The 21,517-nt window shown below is 36.6% G+C and overlaps 1 protein-coding gene across 1 annotated transcript in view; it reads left to right on the top strand.

Moving 5' to 3' along the window:
• The first annotated feature begins 7,166 nt into the window (after positions 1-7,166).
• The window catches only part of ARHGEF33 (Rho guanine nucleotide exchange factor 33), an 80,197-nt gene continuing 65,846 nt past the window's right edge, over positions 7,167-21,517 (top strand). Inside the window, exons 1-5 of the mRNA XM_074204291.1 lie at positions 7,167-7,202; positions 14,435-14,578; positions 18,068-18,232; positions 18,442-18,563; positions 21,340-21,482. Of these exons, the coding sequence (XP_074060392.1) occupies positions 7,167-7,202; positions 14,435-14,578; positions 18,068-18,232; positions 18,442-18,563; positions 21,340-21,482 (610 nt within the window). The remainder of the gene's footprint in view (positions 7,203-14,434; positions 14,579-18,067; positions 18,233-18,441; positions 18,564-21,339; positions 21,483-21,517) is intronic.

The following is a 21,517-nucleotide window of genomic DNA, read 5'->3' on the forward strand; positions in this document are numbered from 1 at the left end:
TTCCCATGAACTCTAGTAGGTAGTGAAAGTTTGTTTATCTATTCTCCTTTTCTATGGGTTATAACAACTTTTGCTTTTCTCTCTTCTAGAATATCTATCCTATTTGTCTTCTGTCAATCATGAAGGATTTAAAAAAACTTTTAAAAATCAATAGTCATATGGCTCAATGATGACCTAATAATGAGAGGCTACAGACCTTTATTTCCCACATGACCTATGAGATTTCTTGACTCCCCCCCACTTAGCTGTATGACCATGGACAAATCCTTCAAACTCCTGGAGACTTGTTTCCTTATCTGCAAAATGGACATGTAAAATGGAGCAATCTGTATTTGTTCCCTTAGAAATATTGTGAGGCTCAAATGAGATAGTACATGTCAAACACTTTATAAACTTTTAAGTACTTGATACATATCTGTTCTTATTAAGTCCCAAGGTCATGGCAATCAATACATATGGAATGCTACCTGTGTGTAAAAAAGACTATATATTGGGTGTGGAATGCAAGACAAAATAGATAAGATTGAGAGAAAAGGTAGTTTTGGACCTCCATATATACTCCAATCTTTCCTTCTTAATACCTGTAAAATATAGTTTTTGAAGATAATTATTTTTACTCAAAGAGAATGTGGCACATAAAATCAAACCATAAAATTTGGGGACCAGGTGATTAATTCTTTTGGTTGCAGTATCCCATGAAAACATCTGGGAAGATGTGAAGTTATTGCAGTTTGCGTTGATGAAGAGAGCACCTCTAGCAACACAAACTTAAGTGTTACTCAATTCAGTTAAATTTATTCAACAAGCAATATTTGCCTTTCTCTTCTAGAATCTCAGAGCACCTTATTTAAATCTCATAGATAATTCCTTCTTTTACTGAGAGAGAACAGAGTGGCCAGACAAATTTCTTGAAGCCAGTAAAGCTCTGAATTTGAGTCATATCTGATGTATACAGGCTATATATAAAATCTATGAAGATTCCTTGCCTTTTATTTTTCACTTAGTTGTATGGCCATGGAAAAATCCTTTAAACTTCTGGAGACTGGGGGCGGCTAGGTGGCACAGTGGATAAAGCACCAGCCCTGGAGTCAGGAGTACCTGGGTTCAAATCCGGTCTCAGACACTTAATAATTACCTAGCTGTGTGGCCTTGGGCAAGCCACTTAACCTTATTTGCCTTGTAAAAACCTAAACAAACAAACAAACAAACAAAAAACTTCTGGAGACTTTCCTCATCTATAAAATGGGTATGATAATATCTATAGTTACTCCCTTAGAGTTATTATGAATCTCAAATGGGATAATACATGTCAAACACTTTGTAAACTTAAGCCTTTTAATTCCTCTGAGTTCTGGTAACTCTAACTCTATAAAGTATAAGAAAAGTACTGACTTAGGTTAGTATAGTTCCATGGCATGGAAATGAAATTATAGGTCCAGGTCCTATATCCTTTAAATATTAATGACATTTTTTCTTACTAGATTATAAGATTATGGAAAGTAGGAACAGGCTCCTGTTTCTATGGTTTCTCCCCCAATATTTAGTATATTTATTACCTAGAACCTCCATTTTTTGGGTGGGAGGAAAGGATTTATATTTTTTTGTCTGAACTAGGCATTTTACTGCTATGTGGAACATCCTGTGTAGAAACTCCCTCTTGTAAAGCAGATTGGCAATTTAGCTGCAATTTATATTCCTAGGCGAGTTACCATGCATACCCCTCTGAGTGAGGCTTTGTCAGTTCCTTTGCAGGTGACTCCAACATCTATGTATTTATACCTAGTCTCTTCCCTGAACTGTGATCTTTTAGTAGTTTTTGTTGTTTAGTTGTGTGATCCCATTTTGGGATGTTCTTGACAAAAGATACTGGAGTAGTTTGCCATTTCCTTCTCCAGCTCATTTTCCGGATGAGGAAACTGAGGCAAACAAGGGTAAATAACTTGTCTGGGGTCAAAAAACTAGTGTCTGAAGTCAGATTTGAACTCAGGAAGATGTCTTCCTGATTCCAAACACAATGTTCTAACCATTGTGCATTCTAATTTCCATGACCCTACATTACCAGCTGACCATTTTATCCATAGGCATCTTAAACTCAACATCTCTAAATTATAATTCATCTTCTTCTTCCAAGTCTTCAAGCCTATGGAAGCCTTCCTAACTTCCCTATTTGAGTTGAGGATACCACTACTCTTCCAGTCCCCCAGATTTAGGACCTAGAGGTTATATCCTGGACTCCTCACTTTCAGCCACTCCCTATATCCAATCAGATGCCAGATTATCTTCACAACTTCCACACCTGCCACCTTCTCTCTACTCATGTAGACACCATCTTAGCTCTGATTCTCATCATTTGTCTCTTAGAATATTGCAATAGTCTTCTTGTGTCCTTGACTAAACTCTCTTCCCCACTGCAATCTTTTCTCCATGCATCATCAATTAGTGCAATTTTTTTTTTTGCAAGGCAATGGGGTTAAGTGGCTTGCCCAAGGCCACACAGCTAGGTAATTATTAAGTGTCTGAGGCCAGATTTGAACTCAGGTACTCCTGACTCCAGGGCCAGTGCTCTATCCACTGCACTACCTAGCTGCCCCCAATTAGTACATTTCTAACCTAGGCTTCTAACTAACTTGGATTTTTTTCCAGGCTTCTTGTATGTATGTAAGAGACATGAGTGGTAGAAAAAATACTGAAGTAATGTTGTATATCAATATATTGGCACAATTGCCTCCAAAGACTCTTTGAAGAAAAGGGAAGACTTGGAAGCTGTGGATGATCAGGGGAAGACAGTTCTTAAATATATCCATGGGAGGCAATTCCAGAGACTTTGGGGACTTTCCCTTGAAAACTCTCTTGGAGTAGATCTCATCTTGCTCTCAGCTAAAGAGCTCATTTACTCATATTTTCTAATATATTCTAAGCTGTAGGACTTTTCCAATTTAGGTTTGCTGTTTTCTTGGATAAATGAGTTCATTTGCTACTTCTGATGGTCTTTTGTGTAGCCAGTTCTTAGTGGGAAAAAGTTAAACTAGTGGATGTAATCTCAAGGCTATTTTTACCTTTTTTGTGTGGTCTTGGAAGGCTCTTTTTTGAACATCTAAATATCATATTCCAAGACTAACAGTATTTGAGTGGGTGGGTTAGATTTCAGAGATATTTATCCATTCCATCCCTGAGCCATGTCTATACATTTAGACAACCTAGTGGACACATCTATGGCTATAAGACAGATTTGACATTGTTGTTCATCTGCTTTTGTGGCTCTCACTTGCCTTAAGAAGTAAATATAGTAACTTTGGGGTATTGAAAAACCCCTCACAACATGGACTCATTTTCCCTTTCCAGCCTTATTACATCTTACTTCCCTTCTACATTCCAGTCAAACTGGCATTTTTTCCCTTATATATAACATTCTGACATTTTTATGCCTTTGCCTTGTTGTTCCTTCTTTGTCTCCAAATCTTAGAATCCCTTGGTTACTTCAAGATTCGTCTCTAACATCTCCTTCTACAAAAAACTTTTCCTGATTTTCTTAACAGTTTTCCCTTCCCCTATTAGCTGTGTCTATGTTGTCTGTGTATATGTGTGTGTGTGTGTGTGTGTGTGTGCATTTATCTGTACATGTTTTCTCACCCAATAAGATGTAAGAAACTTCCTGAGGGCAGTAACTATTTCACTTTTATTTCCTCTCAGCACTGAACACAGGCTTGAAGCTTAATAAATGTTTGTTGATTGATCAGATTGATTTGGATTAAGTGACATAGTTGCCTGGGTCACACTGCTGGTATGTGCTCTAGACAGGACTTTTATCTGGGTCTTTCTAAATCCAAGGTTGGACCATTAGCCACTATGCTTCTCTGTCTCTTAGAATTCAGTTTACTCATATCTATAATATTAATGGATTAAATAATTTCTAAGGTCCCTTCCAACTCTAAAATGAATTTAGTCAGCACTTATTTTTTTGCCTCAATAAAAGTTTGTTGAATTAGTACTTAAACCCTATCTTCAAATATAGATCTTTTACTCTCCCATCTCATTCAGAGAAGCAATATGGTACAGTAGAAAGGGTATAGAATTTAGCATTAGGCAATCTGGGCTCAAATTCTATCTCTGCTATCTACTATTAGGTGTTTGATCTTGATAAATCCCTTCTCCATTCTGAATTTTCCTTTCCTCATTTGTAAAATGAGAGTCTTGAACCAGATGATCTTTAAGGACCCTTGTAGCTTTGTTATTCAGATTCCCAAGTATTGGTTTAGATTTGAAAAAGATCAGTCATAGAGAGAATTTGGCCACTCCCTTCTTCCCCCTAAATTTTTCCTGCTGTCACTTATGATTGGTTTCAACTAATAGGTCCAGTCTGAGGGACGTGGCCTGATCTTGGGGGTGACCATTCAATACTAAAGCATCATCTGGATACAGGGAAGCCACAGGCAAGATGGAAAAAACAAAACAAGGTCAGAACTCTCCCACTTTCTACTTTCTACTCAGGATTTGAGATATGTGATTTACCAGTGGCTCAGACTTGTGCCAGTAAAATAGCATTCCAATCATCATTATTCCCATCTCTAAAATGGGGAGTTAATAATTATATCAGATGATGACAATAAAATACTTTGAAATGCCTAAAGAATGTCACATAAGTAGAAAACATTGCTATTATGAATTTCAGTAAAATTTTTCTTAGCAATACTTGTTTCTGAATAAGTGGAGTGTTCCTATATAAAAAGTCCAGAAATTTACCCAAATATTCCTTGAATAGATTTGTTCTGGATTAGTGTTTGATCTCAAATTATCTGGATCTGATTAGGGGTATTTTCTTCTTGAAGATATTGATATCTATTTCCTATGATTTTGTCTAATTTTTTAAAGAGATCTTAATTTTAGGTTGAATTCAAAGAGCTGATCATTTAGGGGCTGATCATATTAGGACTGATCCGGCTGAAATGTTCACTTGCAACAGCATGACTCCAAAAGAGTATGAATTTCAAGAACAGAGTGTATTTAGAAGACACTGGACATGTCCCCACAACTGAGCATCACTTATCCAGTATTGACAACTGATTTTTGTGCTGCAAAATGGTTATTACACACAGTTCTCCAGAATGTAAACTAAATGGAAGATTTGCATGGTTTGTCTTGTCTTCACACCTGAAATGGTTTAGGAGGGCATATATTATAGACCTGTCTTTACTCTTCCTAAGAATAATAGAAATAGTTCATATTTATAGAACTTTTGGGCTTTCAGATCTTATCCTTCCCCTCATTATCCCCTTTGCTCTCCATATCATGTGCCTTCTCTCCACATTACTACTAGAACATTGTATCTTTGTTAACTTCCCAAAATTCCTTAGGATTGAGAATCTTCCTTTCCACTTAGCTGGTCTTTATAGGGGGCAGTGGAGTAAAGTGAGAGGACTCAGGGATCTGTGCAGAGTTGTAGTAATAGAAAATAAGGAAAGGAGAGAAGGGTAGTGGATAGGAGAAATAAGACAAAAATTTGTTAGGCAAAAAAAGGGATAAACTCATTGGTTCTGCAATCTATTTGTTTTTTTTTTAATCTTTATTTTCCAATTACATATTTTATATATATATATATATATATATGTAAAGATAATTTTCTTTTTTTATAAAAGAAAGATTTTTATTTATTTTGAGTTTTACAATTTCCCCCCCAATCTTACTTCCCTCATCCCACCCCTCGGAAGGCAGTCTGTAGTCTTTACATTGTTTCCATGGTATACATTGATTTCAGTTGAATGTGATGAGAGAGAAATCATATCCTTAAGGAAGAAAAATAAAGTATAAGAGAGACAGCAAAATTACATAATAAGTTAACGGTTTTTTTTAAAAAAATTAAAGGTAATAGTTAAATATATTTTTCAACATTCATTTATGTAAAGATTTCTCTCTCACATCCTTCCCTCCCCTCACCTCTAGGATAACAAGTAGTAATCTGATGTAGGTTATTCAGGTACAATCATGTTATACAAATTTCCATATTAGTCAAAGAAGAGTCAGAGAGAGCAAAAAGAAAAAACACAAGAAGTAAAAAGTAAAATACAAATATAAAAAAGGTGAAAATAGTATGCTTTGATCTTGTAAGTTCAATCCTGTGGAGACTAAGCCAAAAGTAAGTCTAATTGAATCGAGTCAAGGGTAGCAGGATGCTTCAGACAAATTCCATCCTCAATGCCAATTGCAAGTCCAGGAGAGTTTGATCTCAGACAAATCCTGCTAGGTACACCAATTGTAAGGCAGGCTCTCTGGAGGTTTTTCTCTTTCTCCTGTTTGCAGGTTCTTTATTCAGAGAGATCAAAGGAATGCTGTAGAGACTTGGAGAGATTTATACTTTTTTATTGTATTGGTGGGAGGCTCAGGGTCAAGTTCACATATAAATCTCATCTGCATAGTTCAATTTTGCTTATCAGTTTCACAATTTCCTAGTCTGGTTCTCCCCCTTGTCTAGTCTGCTCCATGTCCACTTTTTCTACCCGCTTGTTCTGCTGTCCACTGCCCACTCTAGGGGACCAGAACAAAGTTGGCATCATGCCAAATCTGAGACTCAAATAAGTATCATCATATAAACAATGTGCCCGGATTTCATATCAGGACTGTACAGCTGGATTAATTATATAGCCATTACTAAGTGAATATCCAAATATGGATCTACTGATCAAACTGGACCATTGCGATTAAGGAAAATTCACATTCACATCTAGACCAAATGGCTTGCCTTACAATCTGTGTTCAGATTCCATAGTTTTTTATCTTGATGTGGATGCATTTTCCATTGCAGGTCTTTTAGAGTTGTCTTTGATCACTAGTTTTGCAATCTATTTGTTGGCCTAGATGTCAACCAATTTCAGGGAATATATTAGAGCTCATAAGGAGAGGCCACGTGGTGTCTAAAGAAGCCCCAGGCAGTGGAGCCAGCTGAGAAACTTCAAGATGGCAGAGCCATGTGCCATATTACTTGATTATGGTTAGTCATCAAGATGCCTAGAAGAGCATGGATCATCTCATTTCATTCAGAAGCATTTGTTTTATTCTCATGTGGTAATAGTAGAGTGTTGCATTACTTATACATAGATATTAAGAGGATCATCCCAGAGTGAGTCTTTTTTAATTGACTAAAGTTCTTTATCCCTACAGGAGAGAATGAGATTATGCCAGTGAATAGCCCGTCCACACAGATTTACCAGGTAAAGATAACTAGAATTTTTTTTTCTGGCGATTCCATATATAAATTAGTTCTTGATTATTCAGCTTAATAGACATTTATTTAGCAAATGGGTAATTTATTTAGCTATTGTGTGCAAGGCTCTGGAGATACAAAGCAAAAAAGTGAAAGGGTTCTTTAAAAAAATTATTAAATAGTGCATAAATTTCAAACCAAAATTACTTGATTAATTAATATCTGAGTAATTAATGCAAGTCACTCCACTGAAAGGCTTTGACTTTGTCTATGATATGTATAGTTTATTTGTGCACTAATTGTTTTCCCCTTTTTTGATACCCTTTCTTAGCTGAATACAATATAAAAATGATATAAAAACACTGTTGCCTCTCTTTGGCACTTATTATGGTCTATTATAGTCACGTGTTTTAGCTTCTTTACTAGACTGTAAGCCCCTGAAGGCAAGAATTATGTCCTATTTCATCTTTGTATCTCCCATAATGCCTTCAGAGTTTTATCTATCAGACATTTAATAAATGTTTGTTGGATGTTGCTGATTGAATGAAACAGACATTTTTCCTGTACTTAAAAACCATCTAGAACAGTTTAACTCAGTTCTACTTTCCCTAGGATAAACACATTTTTAGATGGGTTGAAAAATGAAACTTTCCTAGAAACATATTCTTTATATTGCATAATCTCTTACTATTTCTCAAAAAGCATAGGTTTCCAGTGAGGGGGATGGTCCAGATGGCAGGAGAGTTGAAATTGTCTGTGATTTTTCATGAAAGATCTCCTTGCAGGGTTGGCACTAGGCTAAATCGGATAGTAGGGGAGGTGAGTCTTTGTCACTCCCTCGCCTTCCCTTTTCAGAAGAGAAAAATCAAAGGTTTATTGTTTACATGAAAAACTCTGTGCAAGAATACAAAGAAATATTCAGACATCATCCCTACACTTTGGGAACTTTCAGTCTTTTGGGGAAGAGATCATTCATACCTAGAGTTCCAATGCAAGACTGTATATGATAGGTATCATATGAATATTTCAGAATATGTGGTATCATGGACTAGCAAAGCAAGAGATTGCTTCTAGCTAAAATGATACAGGGACAAATGGATGGCTCAGTAGATAGAGGACAAATCCTAGAGTCAGGAACAACTGAGTTCAAAACTGGTCTCAAGGGGCAGCTAAGTGGCACAGTGGCTCTGGAGTCAGGAGTAGCTGAGTTCAAATCTGGCCTCAGACAATAATTACCTAGCTGTGTGGCCTTGGGCAAGCCACTTAACTCCATTGCCTTGCAAAAACTAAAACTAAAACAAAACAAAACAAAATAAAAAACAACTGGCCTCAGACCCATACTAACTGGGTGACCTTGGGCAAGTCACTTAACCCTGTTTGTCTCAGTGTCCTCATCTGTCAAATGAACTAGAGAAGGAAATGGCAAATCAGTCCAGTGCCAAGAAAACCCTAAATGGGGTCGTGTAGAGTAGGACATGACTGAAAAACACTTGGATAACAACCATTCAGTATAATAATAGCACATTTACATTGTGTTTAAAGTTTGCATAATGCTGATTCATACGAAATAGGAAGTATAAGTATTATTATCCTCTATATAGATGACAAAGTCAAGGCTCTTAGAGGTTAATAATAATAGGTGGCATTTAAAAATACTTTAAAGTTTGTGAAGTATTTTACGTGATTTCTCTTATCTATGATCATAGCTTATAAATATCTGAGACAAGATTTAAATCAAAGGTTTGAATCAAAGCACAGTGTTCTATTCACCATGCCTTATGGGTCTTGAGTGAAGGTTTCCTTTAAAGAGGAGTGACTGGAAATGAAAGTTGAGATCAGATTATTGAGGGTCCTGAGTGCCAAAAGCTAATATATTTATACTTTATGACAAATTTTTTAAATAAGTGAGTTTATGATGAAAGCGATATTTTTGTAAGATTAATCTGTATGGAAGGGAAAAGTCCTAGAAGTGTTTACGAAGCTATTGTAAGGGTCCAGGGGAGGAATTCAGTTCTAAGAGAGGGCTGAACTGGAGAGACAGTGGTGAATAGAAAGGAAGGGATAGATCTAAGACTCATTATGAGGGAAGAATTAGTAAAATCTGGTGACTGAATGGGAATCAGGGTGGGGAAGAAGATGGAAGAATAAAAAAAAAATGACAGATTTTTGAGTGAGAGAATGGTGGCATTAAAAATAATTGGAAAGCCAGGAGGAAGACCTAGTTTTGAGAGAAATGTAATGAGTTGGTTATGTTGGGCAGCTGGGGGGGATGGCACAGTAGATAGAGCCCTGGGTCTGGAAACAGGAAGACCCAAGTTCCAATTTGACCTCAGACACTTACTAGCTGTGTGATCCTGGGCATTTCCCTTAACCCTGTTTGTCTCAGTTTCCTCAACTGGAAAATGAGCTGGAGAAAGAAATGGCAAACCACCCCAATATCTCTGTTAAGGAAACCCCAAATGTGGTCATGAAGCATCAGACACAACTGTAAATACTGAACAACAAAAACAACATACTGGCATGATATAAAGGGGGAAATGCCTTTAGGGAACTGGAAATGAGGGACCGAAACTCAGGACAAAGGCAGGGATAGAAATAAGAATATTGTTCCTTTTGAACTGAAGATTGTGGGAATAGATGAGAATGCCAAGGAAGAAGGGTTGAGATAAAGAACTGAGGAGACATTTAAGGATTATGGAAAAACCTCAGACACTTAATAATTACCTAGACCGTGGCCTTGGGCAAGCCACTTAACCCCATTGCCTTGAAAAATGTAAAAAAAAAGATTTTAGAAAAGAAAAAGATCCAATAAAGGAGACAAAAGAGCTGGGGGTGGGGGAAGCATTAATTTTGGATCTGAGGATCTGAATTCAAATTTTACCTGGTTGACTTTGGCAAGCTGCTGGAATTTAAACTTCACTTTCTTTAATTGTAAGAGGAGGTCAGTGTATTTGTCCTTTAAGGTCCTTCAGGCTCTGAATCTGAGATAAGAAGAGTCAAGGTAATGCTTGTTGATTAAGAAAGCCAAAGGGAGTCTAGTTAAAGAAAGAGGGGAGTGGCTAATTTTACAGAACTGTTCTGGTCTCCTTGAGGCTTAGACACCTCTCCTCTGACCAGGGTTGTTGTGAAGCTGAAATTTGAGATAATGGAGATAAAGCATTTTGCAAATCTTAAAGCAGCATATAAAGGCATGTAAAGTTATTATTAGTAATAGTTACAATCACCAAATCTCCAGTTTGGTAACATCTTTCCCCAAGCCTTCTACTGCATAGTGTACAGAGCAGTAATGGTAAATGTTTAACAATCAGACCTGGGGAGTGGGTGAGACTCTTATATACACACTTATAATTTAAAAAAATTATTTATTTAAGCAATGGGGTTAAGTGACTTGCCCAAGGTCATCACCTTCTCTATCACTGGACTTAGTTGATCTCTGCTTAGGTCAGATGTGTTTCTCTAGTCCTATTGAAGCTCATTTCTAATTTTTGGTAATGTGGTAATGATGATTAAGTCTGGTCACACAGGTCACACAGCTTGGCAATCATTAAGTGTCTGAGTTCAGATTTGTACTCAGTACTCCAGGGCTAGTGTTCTATCCTCTGCGCTATCTAGCTGCCCCCTCACCCTTACTTTTAAGTTTCTCTGTTAGTCATTTGATTCAGTCATGTTCAATTTTTCATGACTCCATTTAGGATTTTCATGTCAAAGATCCTGGAGTGGTTTGCCATTTCCTTTATCCAACTCACTTTTACAGATGAGGAAACTGAGACAAACAGGGTTAAGTGATGTGTCCAGGGTCATACAGCTAGTAAGTGTCTGAGGTTGGATTTGAACTCAGGTCTTCCTGATTCCAGGCCTGGCACTCTATTCATTGTGCCACCTAGCTCCCTATTTAAATCAAGAATATCTACCTAATGCATAATTCCATTTCATTAGATCAAGCTCTAATAGTTGCAAATGAATACCTGAGTAATTTCAAAACTACAGAGTTGGAAGTTGAGTACAACTCATACTTGAAAATGTGATGCCCAGAACTGTGGTCTGCAAAATCCGAGTTCTGGCATGTTATCTAGGTGGAGATGTCTGGCAGGCAGATAATAATGAGGGACTGAGAGTTGGGAGAGAGGTAAGGGCTGGAAATAAGGATATCATCCTCAATGAACTGATAATTCAGGTTATTGAAATGTATGATCAGAATACCAAAGAGAGTAATGAACAGAGAGAGCTAAGGAATGCTGCTGGTATAAGCCCATATTTAAGGAGTTCTTACAAGTTTCTAGAATAATTTTCTTTTCTTTTTTTTTTTTAATTTTTGCAAGGCAATGGGGTTAAGTGGCTTGCCCAAGGCCACACAGCTAGGTAATTATTAAATGTCTGAGGCCAGATGTGAACCCAGGTACTCCTGACTCCAGGACCAGTGCTCTATCCATTGTGCCACCTAGCCACCCTAGGATAATTTTCTTAGCAATATACAAATATTCCTGAATATACTCAATAGACCTGAATCTTGAATATAAACAATGATATGCTTCAACAAGGAAAACATCATGCTAAGGAATGTAGCAATGGCCAGGCAGCCCAGAGTGTGATTAGACATTTGCTCAAGTTTTGAGAAATGGGCTGGGAATATCTAAGACCTACTATTTCTAGAAACTAACCTGGTATCGGGGGATGTGACTGGCTTGTTTTGGGGGGGGGGCATTCACATTCACTTCCATAGCCAGCCCAGAACAATGGCAGCCAAACATAGCATCAATGGGGGATCAGACTCATTACTTGATGCCTCCATTAGCATTTATTGAATGCCGACTGTTTACCAGACTCTGTGCTAGAAGCTGGTTTATAAAGGCACAATGAAACAGTCTCTACACCTTCGCTATCACTGGATTTAGCTGATCTCTGCTTAGGCCAGATAATTTTCTTTAGTCCTATTGAAGCTCATTTCTAATTTTAGGTAATGTGGTAATGATGATTGAGTCTGGCTACCTAAGCTTAGGGAATGAAGTGTTTAAAAAAAAAGGTTCTGAGGGCTCAGAGATACTTCTGGAATTGAAGTTAGAAGCAGGAAATAGAGGGTATATTCTAAGGGAATGGAAGTGGGACAGTCAACTACTCTAGTAAAGAGTCTATGAGATGGGGCGGCTAGGTGGTGTAGTGGATAGAGCACTGGCCCTGGAGTCAGGAGTACCTGGGTTCAAATCTGGCCTCAGACACTTAATAATAATTACCTAGCTGTGTGGCCTTGGGCAAGCCACTTAACCCCATTGCCTTGCAAAAAAACCCCCAAAAACCTAAAAAAAAAAAGAGTCTATGAGAGAGAATAGTGCATCTCCCGAGATAATGTAAATAGGATTCTTAGTGCGTACCTGATCTGGGTGAACTGGCATATTTTTCTGAATGTTATCCTATTCAGGCATTCTTTGACTCAGTGTAGCAAAGGGGAATGAGCAGGCTCTCTGCCAAATTGATGTCTTGAAAACCTTCTTGGCTTATTTTTCCTCTGATCTCATTTTTATATGTTTCTGTATATGGACTCTAATCTCAGATATTACTGAATTAGTTTTAAAAATCAGTTATAGATTTCAAGCATTTCATCCCATGGATATTAGATCTATATAGCTAGAGGAAGTGAAATTGCTGCTTTGTTTTATTATAAACATACATGTCAGTCCTGTAGAGATGCCCACCTTACACCTTGCTGGACAATTGAAGTCAGAGTTTGTAGACATTGGCTCACTAGCACTTGGTCCTAGGGAGACACACTGTGTCAGTGCCCAATTGTCTTAGGACTTAGAAAAAAAAATCTTTATAATTAGAGCTGACCTGGAGGTATGTGGACAGTAAGATGGAGGATTCCTTGTCCATTAAGAGTACTGAAACAGAAATCCCATGAACATCTGCCAGTGATGTGACAGAAAAGGATTTCTATATTGGGAAGGAAATTCATTAGAAGATCTCTCCCAACTCTTAGGAGACTATGAAATTCAGCTAACATTAAACAATAAATAATGATGGAGAGCTCTATTTTTCACACCAAAAAGATTTCCAAGATTTCCCCTTATTTCACACAATAATGGTCACAATAAGATTCCAGAACAATGAAAAAGGTGGATGGTTTTTCAGGGTTACCTGGAACAGAATCTGATCTGTCTAGAAGGATAAAAGTTTTAATTCACTTAAATATTGCTTTCATGCTGGGAACCCTGACATATTACATAAGAAACTAGAGAATGGGAATATTACAGTCTCAGAGCAGAGGTCTGTAAAGTTCAGACAGGTGGTAGAGGGATTATTGATTGAAAAAGTCAGAGACCCACTGCCCTAGGGCCATGATTGGAATTCCTGTTCCCTTTTACATAGGGCTACTCTTCTAGGAGCCATTGATGTAATTTGAGAGTTCTGTTACAGTAATGGTCAGGGAGCATATTGGTCTAGAGCAAGGAGAAAAAGAATCTGAGAAACATCCTCGGCTGTTTTAATCTTTCCCATCACACATCATACACACACACACACACACACACATCACACACACACACACACACACACACACACACACACACACATACACACCCCTTAAAAACCAAACCAATGAATTCCTGGGTATGGGTGATGAGATTTTGACAAGGAGAAGGTAGTCTTTGTTTTGTGTTGTGTTCAAGAACCTTTGCAATGTTCTTGAGTCAGAATAGACCTTAATGATCTAGCCATAAGTGGGGGGTGGGCTGTTGGGGTCATCTTCAGGGTAAAAATGTCCGGCAATTTGCCTGGTGTCTCATGTGGTAAATGACACCATTTGTTGGGAAGTAAACTGTTATTCTCTGGAAATACTGGCTATAGCCTTGGCGTCATGGGAATTTTCCTAGCCTTTTTTTGTTAAAGTCTTCCAATCCTGTTCACATAAGGCTTTGCAAGTTGCCCTGGGGCAGTGCCCTTGTCCCCTGAGTTTGTCTCATCTCAGTCTCTCGACAAGGAGGGAAAACTTCTTGATAGAAGGGAAAGGAAAATAGGTATTTAAAATGGAATGAATGAGAGTCTATGAAATTTAATCTGAGGCGTGAGGGATCCTTGGTACCAAAAAATAGTTTGGACACCACTGACCTAAATCCAATTTCAGTGTAGAGGAGCTGAAAGAGCTAAGCAAATAGAGAAACAGGAACAGATAAAACCCATCACTAGAGTCCAGACACACCTCCTGCCATTTTTTTTTTTGAGCCTAAGATGCCCTCTGTGGTACCCTAGGCTACGAAGTACATGTCTTCCCCGAACTTGCCTCCAGTGGGAGCCCGGCTCCAGCGGCAGGACGGAGGGATCATTACCTCTCTAGAACAGCTCCATGAAAAAATCAACGAGATGAGAGACGTGTTCAACTCGCTGGAGAACAAGGTAGACACCCATTTCTAATGTGTGGGGTGGGCCGTGGGCTGGCCATGCAGAGAGGTGTAGAGGCAGCAGAGAAGAAATACTGAGATCAGAATTACAGACTCTGCAAGAATATAAGGGAGAGGACTGAAAAAAATGAAATAACATGGAAAGCGCTTTAAAAATCTAAAAGCGCTATATAAATGCTATTATTTTATTGCTACTACTACTACTACTACTAAGCCATCAGGGGCTAAAAATCTTGACAATATGAGGGCTCTAGAGAGATTTTCTCAGGGTTTTAGTCATGAAGAAGATGAATTTTTCACCCTAATACCTAATGATCATAAAGCATCTTGTTGAGAAGTCCTGCCACCAGGGCAGTTGCTATCTAACAAATATATTTATCAGGAAATTGAGATATTTGCTGATGCATAAGGCAACATTTCTAATATACATATATATGTATATATACACATATACAACTCATTATAAGTAAACAGTCCAGAATCTAGCGTGCCTATACTATGGGAGCTAACATGAAATATTATTTTAGATAATGACTCAGTTGGAGACTTGGTATTTTATCAATAAGGAAAAAAAGGCATGCTCCAAAGTTGTCATTTGCTCATGGTAGGAGTGAGATGGGGACGAAGTACAGGACCACACAAGAACATTTTTGACAGTGAAACCTTTTTCCTGTCAGACAGTGGTTCTATATTATTTTTGGGGCCAAGGATCCATTTGATCTCCTGAATAAATTTCAGGAAATTTTCCCTTAGACATATAAACATATTTATTTTGCCTTTAATGCTATATAATAACTGTCTTTGTTATTTTCTTTTTTGCCTCAACAACTATTATGTCCATATACTAAAAGATGCTGAATTTGATTTGGGTCCATCTTAAATGACTTCATTAGATTGACTTACATGACCAATTTGTCATGCAAACATCCATCACTAAGATAGATAAAATAGTCAACTAAAACATGACTGATTTTGTCCACCTATATAGATATAGATGGTCATTATTTCCAATCCCCATTAATTTCTTTTGTTTTTCAAGGCCCTCCTCTCAGAATAACCTCTTTGTTTCAATGTCTTATCCTGTCCTAATATTACTTTCAAATTCTAAGAATCCTCTCTTAAATTCCAGTGGGACATAAAACTCCCACAGGTTGTGTTGGGAAATTTTGGGGTAGGAAAAAAATAGTTGACATTTAAAGAGCATTTTAAGATTTACAAACCACTTCATGTCTTTGATCTGACAATAATATTGGGGAGTACCAATGAAATATTGTTATCACTCTTTTTTTATAGAGGAGGAAACAGATTTTGAGAGGTTAAATCCAGGTTCCACAGTTAGTAAGCAGAGCGTTAGGAGGGAACACTAGTTCTCCAGGTCTTCAGTAACTATGTCCAATGTTTTTTCCACTTGACCATGAAGTCATCCCACAACAGGAAACGTCATTGTATGTTGGGACCATTCATTTCACTTGTTTGAATTATTCAGATTTCTCAAGTGTTTAAATATACAGTTAGATCTGTTAAAGTTAAATTAACTCTAGCTCTTCTTCCCTTACCATAAAGGGAATATTGGGTATATGTTGTATAAACAAAAACAAAAACATTTAGAAAATAGATTAGGCTTCCCCAAAAGTTCTTTTGAATGGGCATTTAATTTTAAATAATTCTGGAGTTTTCTGTTGAAAAATGCTCTTCTGTCCCAATGGTAAATTTCTTTCAATGTATATATTAAATGAATAAAATTGAACTTTAAGAACCCCCCCCCCCCCATTTCTTTAGATTTGTTTTTTTTTCTCTCTGATTTACTGCTAAGCTTAAAATTCAGATTTGGAGACAATGGCTATCATCACAGAACACCACATTCTCCCACAAAAGTTTATAGAAGATTATTATCACCTTTTATTCCCATAACACTTCGTTTCGGAAGGTATTTTCACGTCCTTTGCTTTCTAAACACTCAAGTAAATTTAAAATGCATGATTCTCAATTATTCTTATCCATTTAACTAGAAATTGGCTATTTCTATCCAATGATTCAGTTTGGGGTATCCTTCCCACCTGACTCCTTTTATGCATAGGATCATAGTATTAGAGGTGAAAGGGACTTCAGAGATCAACCAGCCCAATCCCCTCATTTTACAGGTGAGGAAACAGACCCAGAGAGGAGATTCGAACCCAGTTCCCCTGGCTCTACATCAAGTACTCTTTCCACTGCACCATGAGTGAAAACATCAGAGGACATTCACAGCACTATCCCCGTGTAAGAAAACCATCAGGAACAGCCAGCTATTTAATTTTTTTCAAAGCTTCATTAAGATGATTATGAACTTAATAAATATCAACATTTTAAAATTTACTTCCATCCTGCCTCCTTGCCAGTTACATATTTTCAAATGCATTCTCTGTGCATTTCACACAAAAATGTATCAGACATTCTTCCTCCAATGTCAATGTTATTTTTCTGTGAACTTTTTAAAAAATATACATAATTGGCAATTTTTGTCTTATCATTTATTGAGCTGGCTTGTGAGTTGAAACATGTACACTAAGGAGCTGAATCTAATAAGCCAAGATTATCACTGGCCATCAAAACTTTAATTAACAAGGAACAACTAAAATCTAGTGGACTTTTCTTTTTTTAGAAAGAATACAATATACTAGGAATTTGCATTAAGGACTGCAAATTTTTTAAAGCTTTTACACTACCATGAATGCATCAGCAGGACTGGAAGGAAAACCATTTGGATATGCAATATATATACCATATAATTTTTTTTCTCCTTAAAACAAGTTGCTTAAATAATTCATCAGTTTAGATAATCAGGGATTTTCCTGCTTCTTATATGAATAAATATTTGCCATATTATAGATTTTCTAGATGACTTTCATTTGTTGGTGATTTTCAATATCCTTAAGTTTTAAAATAAATACATGCTCAAGACACAGCAAAGCAGGTAGGTCTGATCATCTTTTCTTCTTGCTTTAAAAAAAGGGGTCTGTCTCATGATATTTTAATCTTATGTGCCTATGCAATTAACATGATCTAAAGAGAGAAAATAGTGTAAAGATGTGTATAGTTCTGAGATGCTATGCTTAATTGAAGAACTGAGGGGAAAAAGCCCCCCCCCCCGATTTATAGGTATATAGATCATTTCTAATTGCCTCTATAATGTCTTTTGGGACATTATAATAGAACATGATCAGAAAGGGGAATAACTAGCATGCCCGTGCTTTCAATTTGCATATGGTAAAAATATAAATGAAATAGAAAATTATTGTATTTGTAAGAGGGCTCTCTTTTTTTGGGAATCATTCTTCTTTCTCTTTACCCAAAATCCTTTTCCTTTAGTTTACAGTTTTAATGATTTATAGACTACCAGGAATCCCAAACTTGCTTGTTTGGCTTGTTGAAGAAGGAAAATTCAGGAGCTGTATTTATATGTAATTTCTTCATTGTATTTATATGTAATTTCTTAATGATTCAGTTGCAGGCATTGGCCTCTGAGCTCAAAACTGGTTTCACGGAAGCAATGCAAGAACTTTCAAGAATTCAACATGGAGAGTATGCTTTGGAGGAGAAAGTCAAGAGCTGCCGATGCACGATGGAGGAAAGAGTGTCAGAGATGAAGAATTCATTAAATTATTTCAAGGTAGCCTGATTTTAAATGTTCTCTGTTGGACTGAGTTGCTTAGTCTTAGTGATTAATGCAGATATAGAGTTTACATGTGGTCTTCTAGACAGAAGACTGGTCACCTTTGGATTTCCGACACCATAATACATAGAAGTCTCTCTTCTTGGGGTTGGGTGAACTTTTACTCAAAGTAGCATTTTAAGTTTATGTTTACTCTCTTCTTTTAGGAAGAACTTAGCAATGCCATGTCAATGATCCAAGCCATTACCACCAAGCAGGAAGAAATGCAACAGAAAATTGAGCAACTTCAGCAGGAAAAGAGAAGAGAGTCTCGCAAAGTGAAAACAAAGTAGGTATCTTAAAGAGAAAGGTACCAAGTACTAAGGTCAGATCTTCAAAACACCAGGTACTTTAGTCTAATCCAAAAAACATTTTAAAAAAGCTTTCTATGTCCAAGACACTTTTTCTGGTCTGGGGATCAAGCTCTTCATGTTTGAAATCAGAAAGTGAATCCCAGAGAAGTTAAGTGATATTATCTAAGGTCCTAGGTAGAGGCATGATAAAAGAGAGAGGGAGGATTTCAACTCACCAAACATCTACTGTTAATGTCTTGGTCAAACCAAAGCAGCTAATATTTTCTTAATTTGTCTTAAGGATAATTTTATCTTTCAAAAAATGAAAGAACAACAGAGGGGAATTTATGTTGTGAATCTGATTCTTACTGATGAAGAAAAAGTGTTCATTGGAATGAAATAATGGAAACCGGAAGAGAAGTGTACATTCCCCTTTATTTCCCACTCTATCTTGAAATTTGGGATAGAGGATACATAGTCTGACATGTACACCAGATTTGGGGAGGATAGATTTCTAAGGATTCAGACAAAGAATATATAGAGTCCCATAGCTTAAATTCTCTCTGGGAGGTCATACCAGAAAGAAAGGGAGGCTCTTAAGTATTAATTTCAGAATACATAAAATAATTCCAAAGAGCAAAAAGAAAGGAAAAATTGTCTTTTGTGACTGTGTGTCCAATGCAGATACATAGGAAACTCATTGACCACAGTAGATTTTGAAAAGAAGTCCTCAAAAGATGAAAGCAAGGGCAGGTCAAGGAGGACAAAGACAAAGGTGGCATATCCATGTATCTATAAGAATGGTTCAAGAGAGAGAAAGCTCAGGGTGTGTTTAAGCTGATGAAGAAAATTAAGGGCAACAAAATATTTTTAAAGCAATATTGGGGGAAAGAGGAGAATGAAAGAGAGAAGAGAACAGCTTCTGGGGATGGAGGAAGCTCTGATAAGAAATGACTTGCAGAAGGCAGGATTTTAATTTTGGTTTGCCAATGAGCAAGATCATTTGTTGTCTAAGAGGAAGTTGAAAACTAGGATAAGGAGGGAAGATAGTAAGATAGCACTCAGGTGAGTATGTAGGTTGGGACACTGCCCAATCATCTGTAATCAAGACTATTAAAGGAATTTGCTAGGCAATAAGCCTATAAAGATTAACTCATTCGATCCTCACAACAACCCTGTGAGGTAGATGCTGTAATTATCCATTTTACAGTTGAGGCAACTGAGGCCATTGGAAGCTATGACTTGTCCAGGGTCACACAGCTGGTAAGTATCTCCTGGAGAGGAATATGCAAGAAAGATCTTGTACCCTATCCAATTCAGGTCATGTAATAAGATATTTTTGAAAGTTCATAGTTGATATTTCTTTTAGATCACTTTTTTTTGAAAATTTCTTTTCTTCCAAAAAGGACAGAGCAAACTTTTGTTTATAATTGGTAACAGACATTTCAGAAATATGACTTCTTGAATTTTTTTAGTCTCTAATATTTTTAGGATTAATAATAAATTTCTTCTCTTCCAAAATGTATAGAGCAAACTTTTGTTATAATTGGTATTACACCTTTCAGGAGTTTGGTTACTTGAATTTTTTTTTGTTTTTTAACATTTTTAGGACTACTGTAAATTTATTTTCTTCCAAACTGTACAGAACAATTTTTTTGCTTATAATTGCTATTAAGCCTTTCAAAAATATGATTGCTTGATTTTTTTAAACATTTTAAAGAATATTGTAAATTTCTTTTCTTCCAAAATGTATAGAGCACACTTTTGTTTATAACTGGTATTAGACCTTTCAGGAGTTTGATTTCTTGAAATTTTTTTTGTCTCTAACATTTTTAGGGCTGTTGTAAATTTCTTTTCTTCCAAAATATACAGAGCAAACTTTTGTTATAACTGGAATTAGACCTTTCAGGAGTTTGGTTACTTAAATTTTTTTTGTCTCTAATATTTTTATGACTATTGTAAATTTCTTTTCTTCCAAAATATACAGAGTAAATTTTGCTTATAATTGTTATTAGACCCTTCAGGGTGTGGTTATTTGAAAAAAAATTTTTCTCTAAAACTTTTAGGACTACTATAAATTGCTTTTCTTCCAAAATAAACAGAAAAAAATTTTGCTTATAATTGGTATTACATTTTTTAGGCATATGGTTACTTGAATTTTTTTTTCCTAACACTTTTAGGACTACTGTTTACTATTGTTCCAGGAAACTTCTTATGAGGTGAAAGCCATGAAAATAAGCTGAATTATTTCACTTCCCAAAGGGCTAGGTTTTGTTAAAAATTTTGAATACTTTAAACTTTAGTATAAGTATAGAGAATATATGTAATGGAGACCTGGTCAATCAGAGCCCCTTCCTCAAGATTATGCATGTATTATTGTCAACTCACATGGAATAATCTGACCAATCTGCTTTCAGAATGGTATGAATCTCATATTTCTTTGAATCTGGGGAATAGGTTGTAGCTATCATTTTTAGCAATTGATCTGTATATCCTAATTTTCATCTTGCTACTGAGCTATAGGGAAAACAGAACATAGATGGTTCTAAGCAAACCATCATCAACATTACAAAGCACTTTTCTCTCATATTGGGAGTAACAAACAGAAAGGATAATAACCAATGTTGTTATTAAGAGATGATCTCCGGAAAATGGAAGTATTTTTCTCTTATCATGTTTTTATTTCATAGGGGCACAGGGAAATATTCTAAATTGTCAGCCCCCAAAGATGTTAAAATTGGTACTGGTTTCATCATTGTTTTCCTTATCTAGAAAAACACAAAAGGATGAACATGTGGCACCAGCTGGAGCTGCACCTACGCAAGGTAGTCCTTTCCGCTCAATCAATATCCCTGAACCTGTTTTGACAAGTGAAGATTTTACAAATATTTTGCCAACTCAGGCCTATGAGAAAGGTACAGTTTGCAATCAGACTGAATTCTCTGAGTAG

The sequence above is a fragment of the Macrotis lagotis genome, chromosome 1 (genome assembly GCF_037893015.1).
Source record: "Macrotis lagotis isolate mMagLag1 chromosome 1, bilby.v1.9.chrom.fasta, whole genome shotgun sequence".
NCBI classification, from domain to species: domain Eukaryota; kingdom Metazoa; phylum Chordata; class Mammalia; order Peramelemorphia; family Peramelidae; genus Macrotis; species Macrotis lagotis.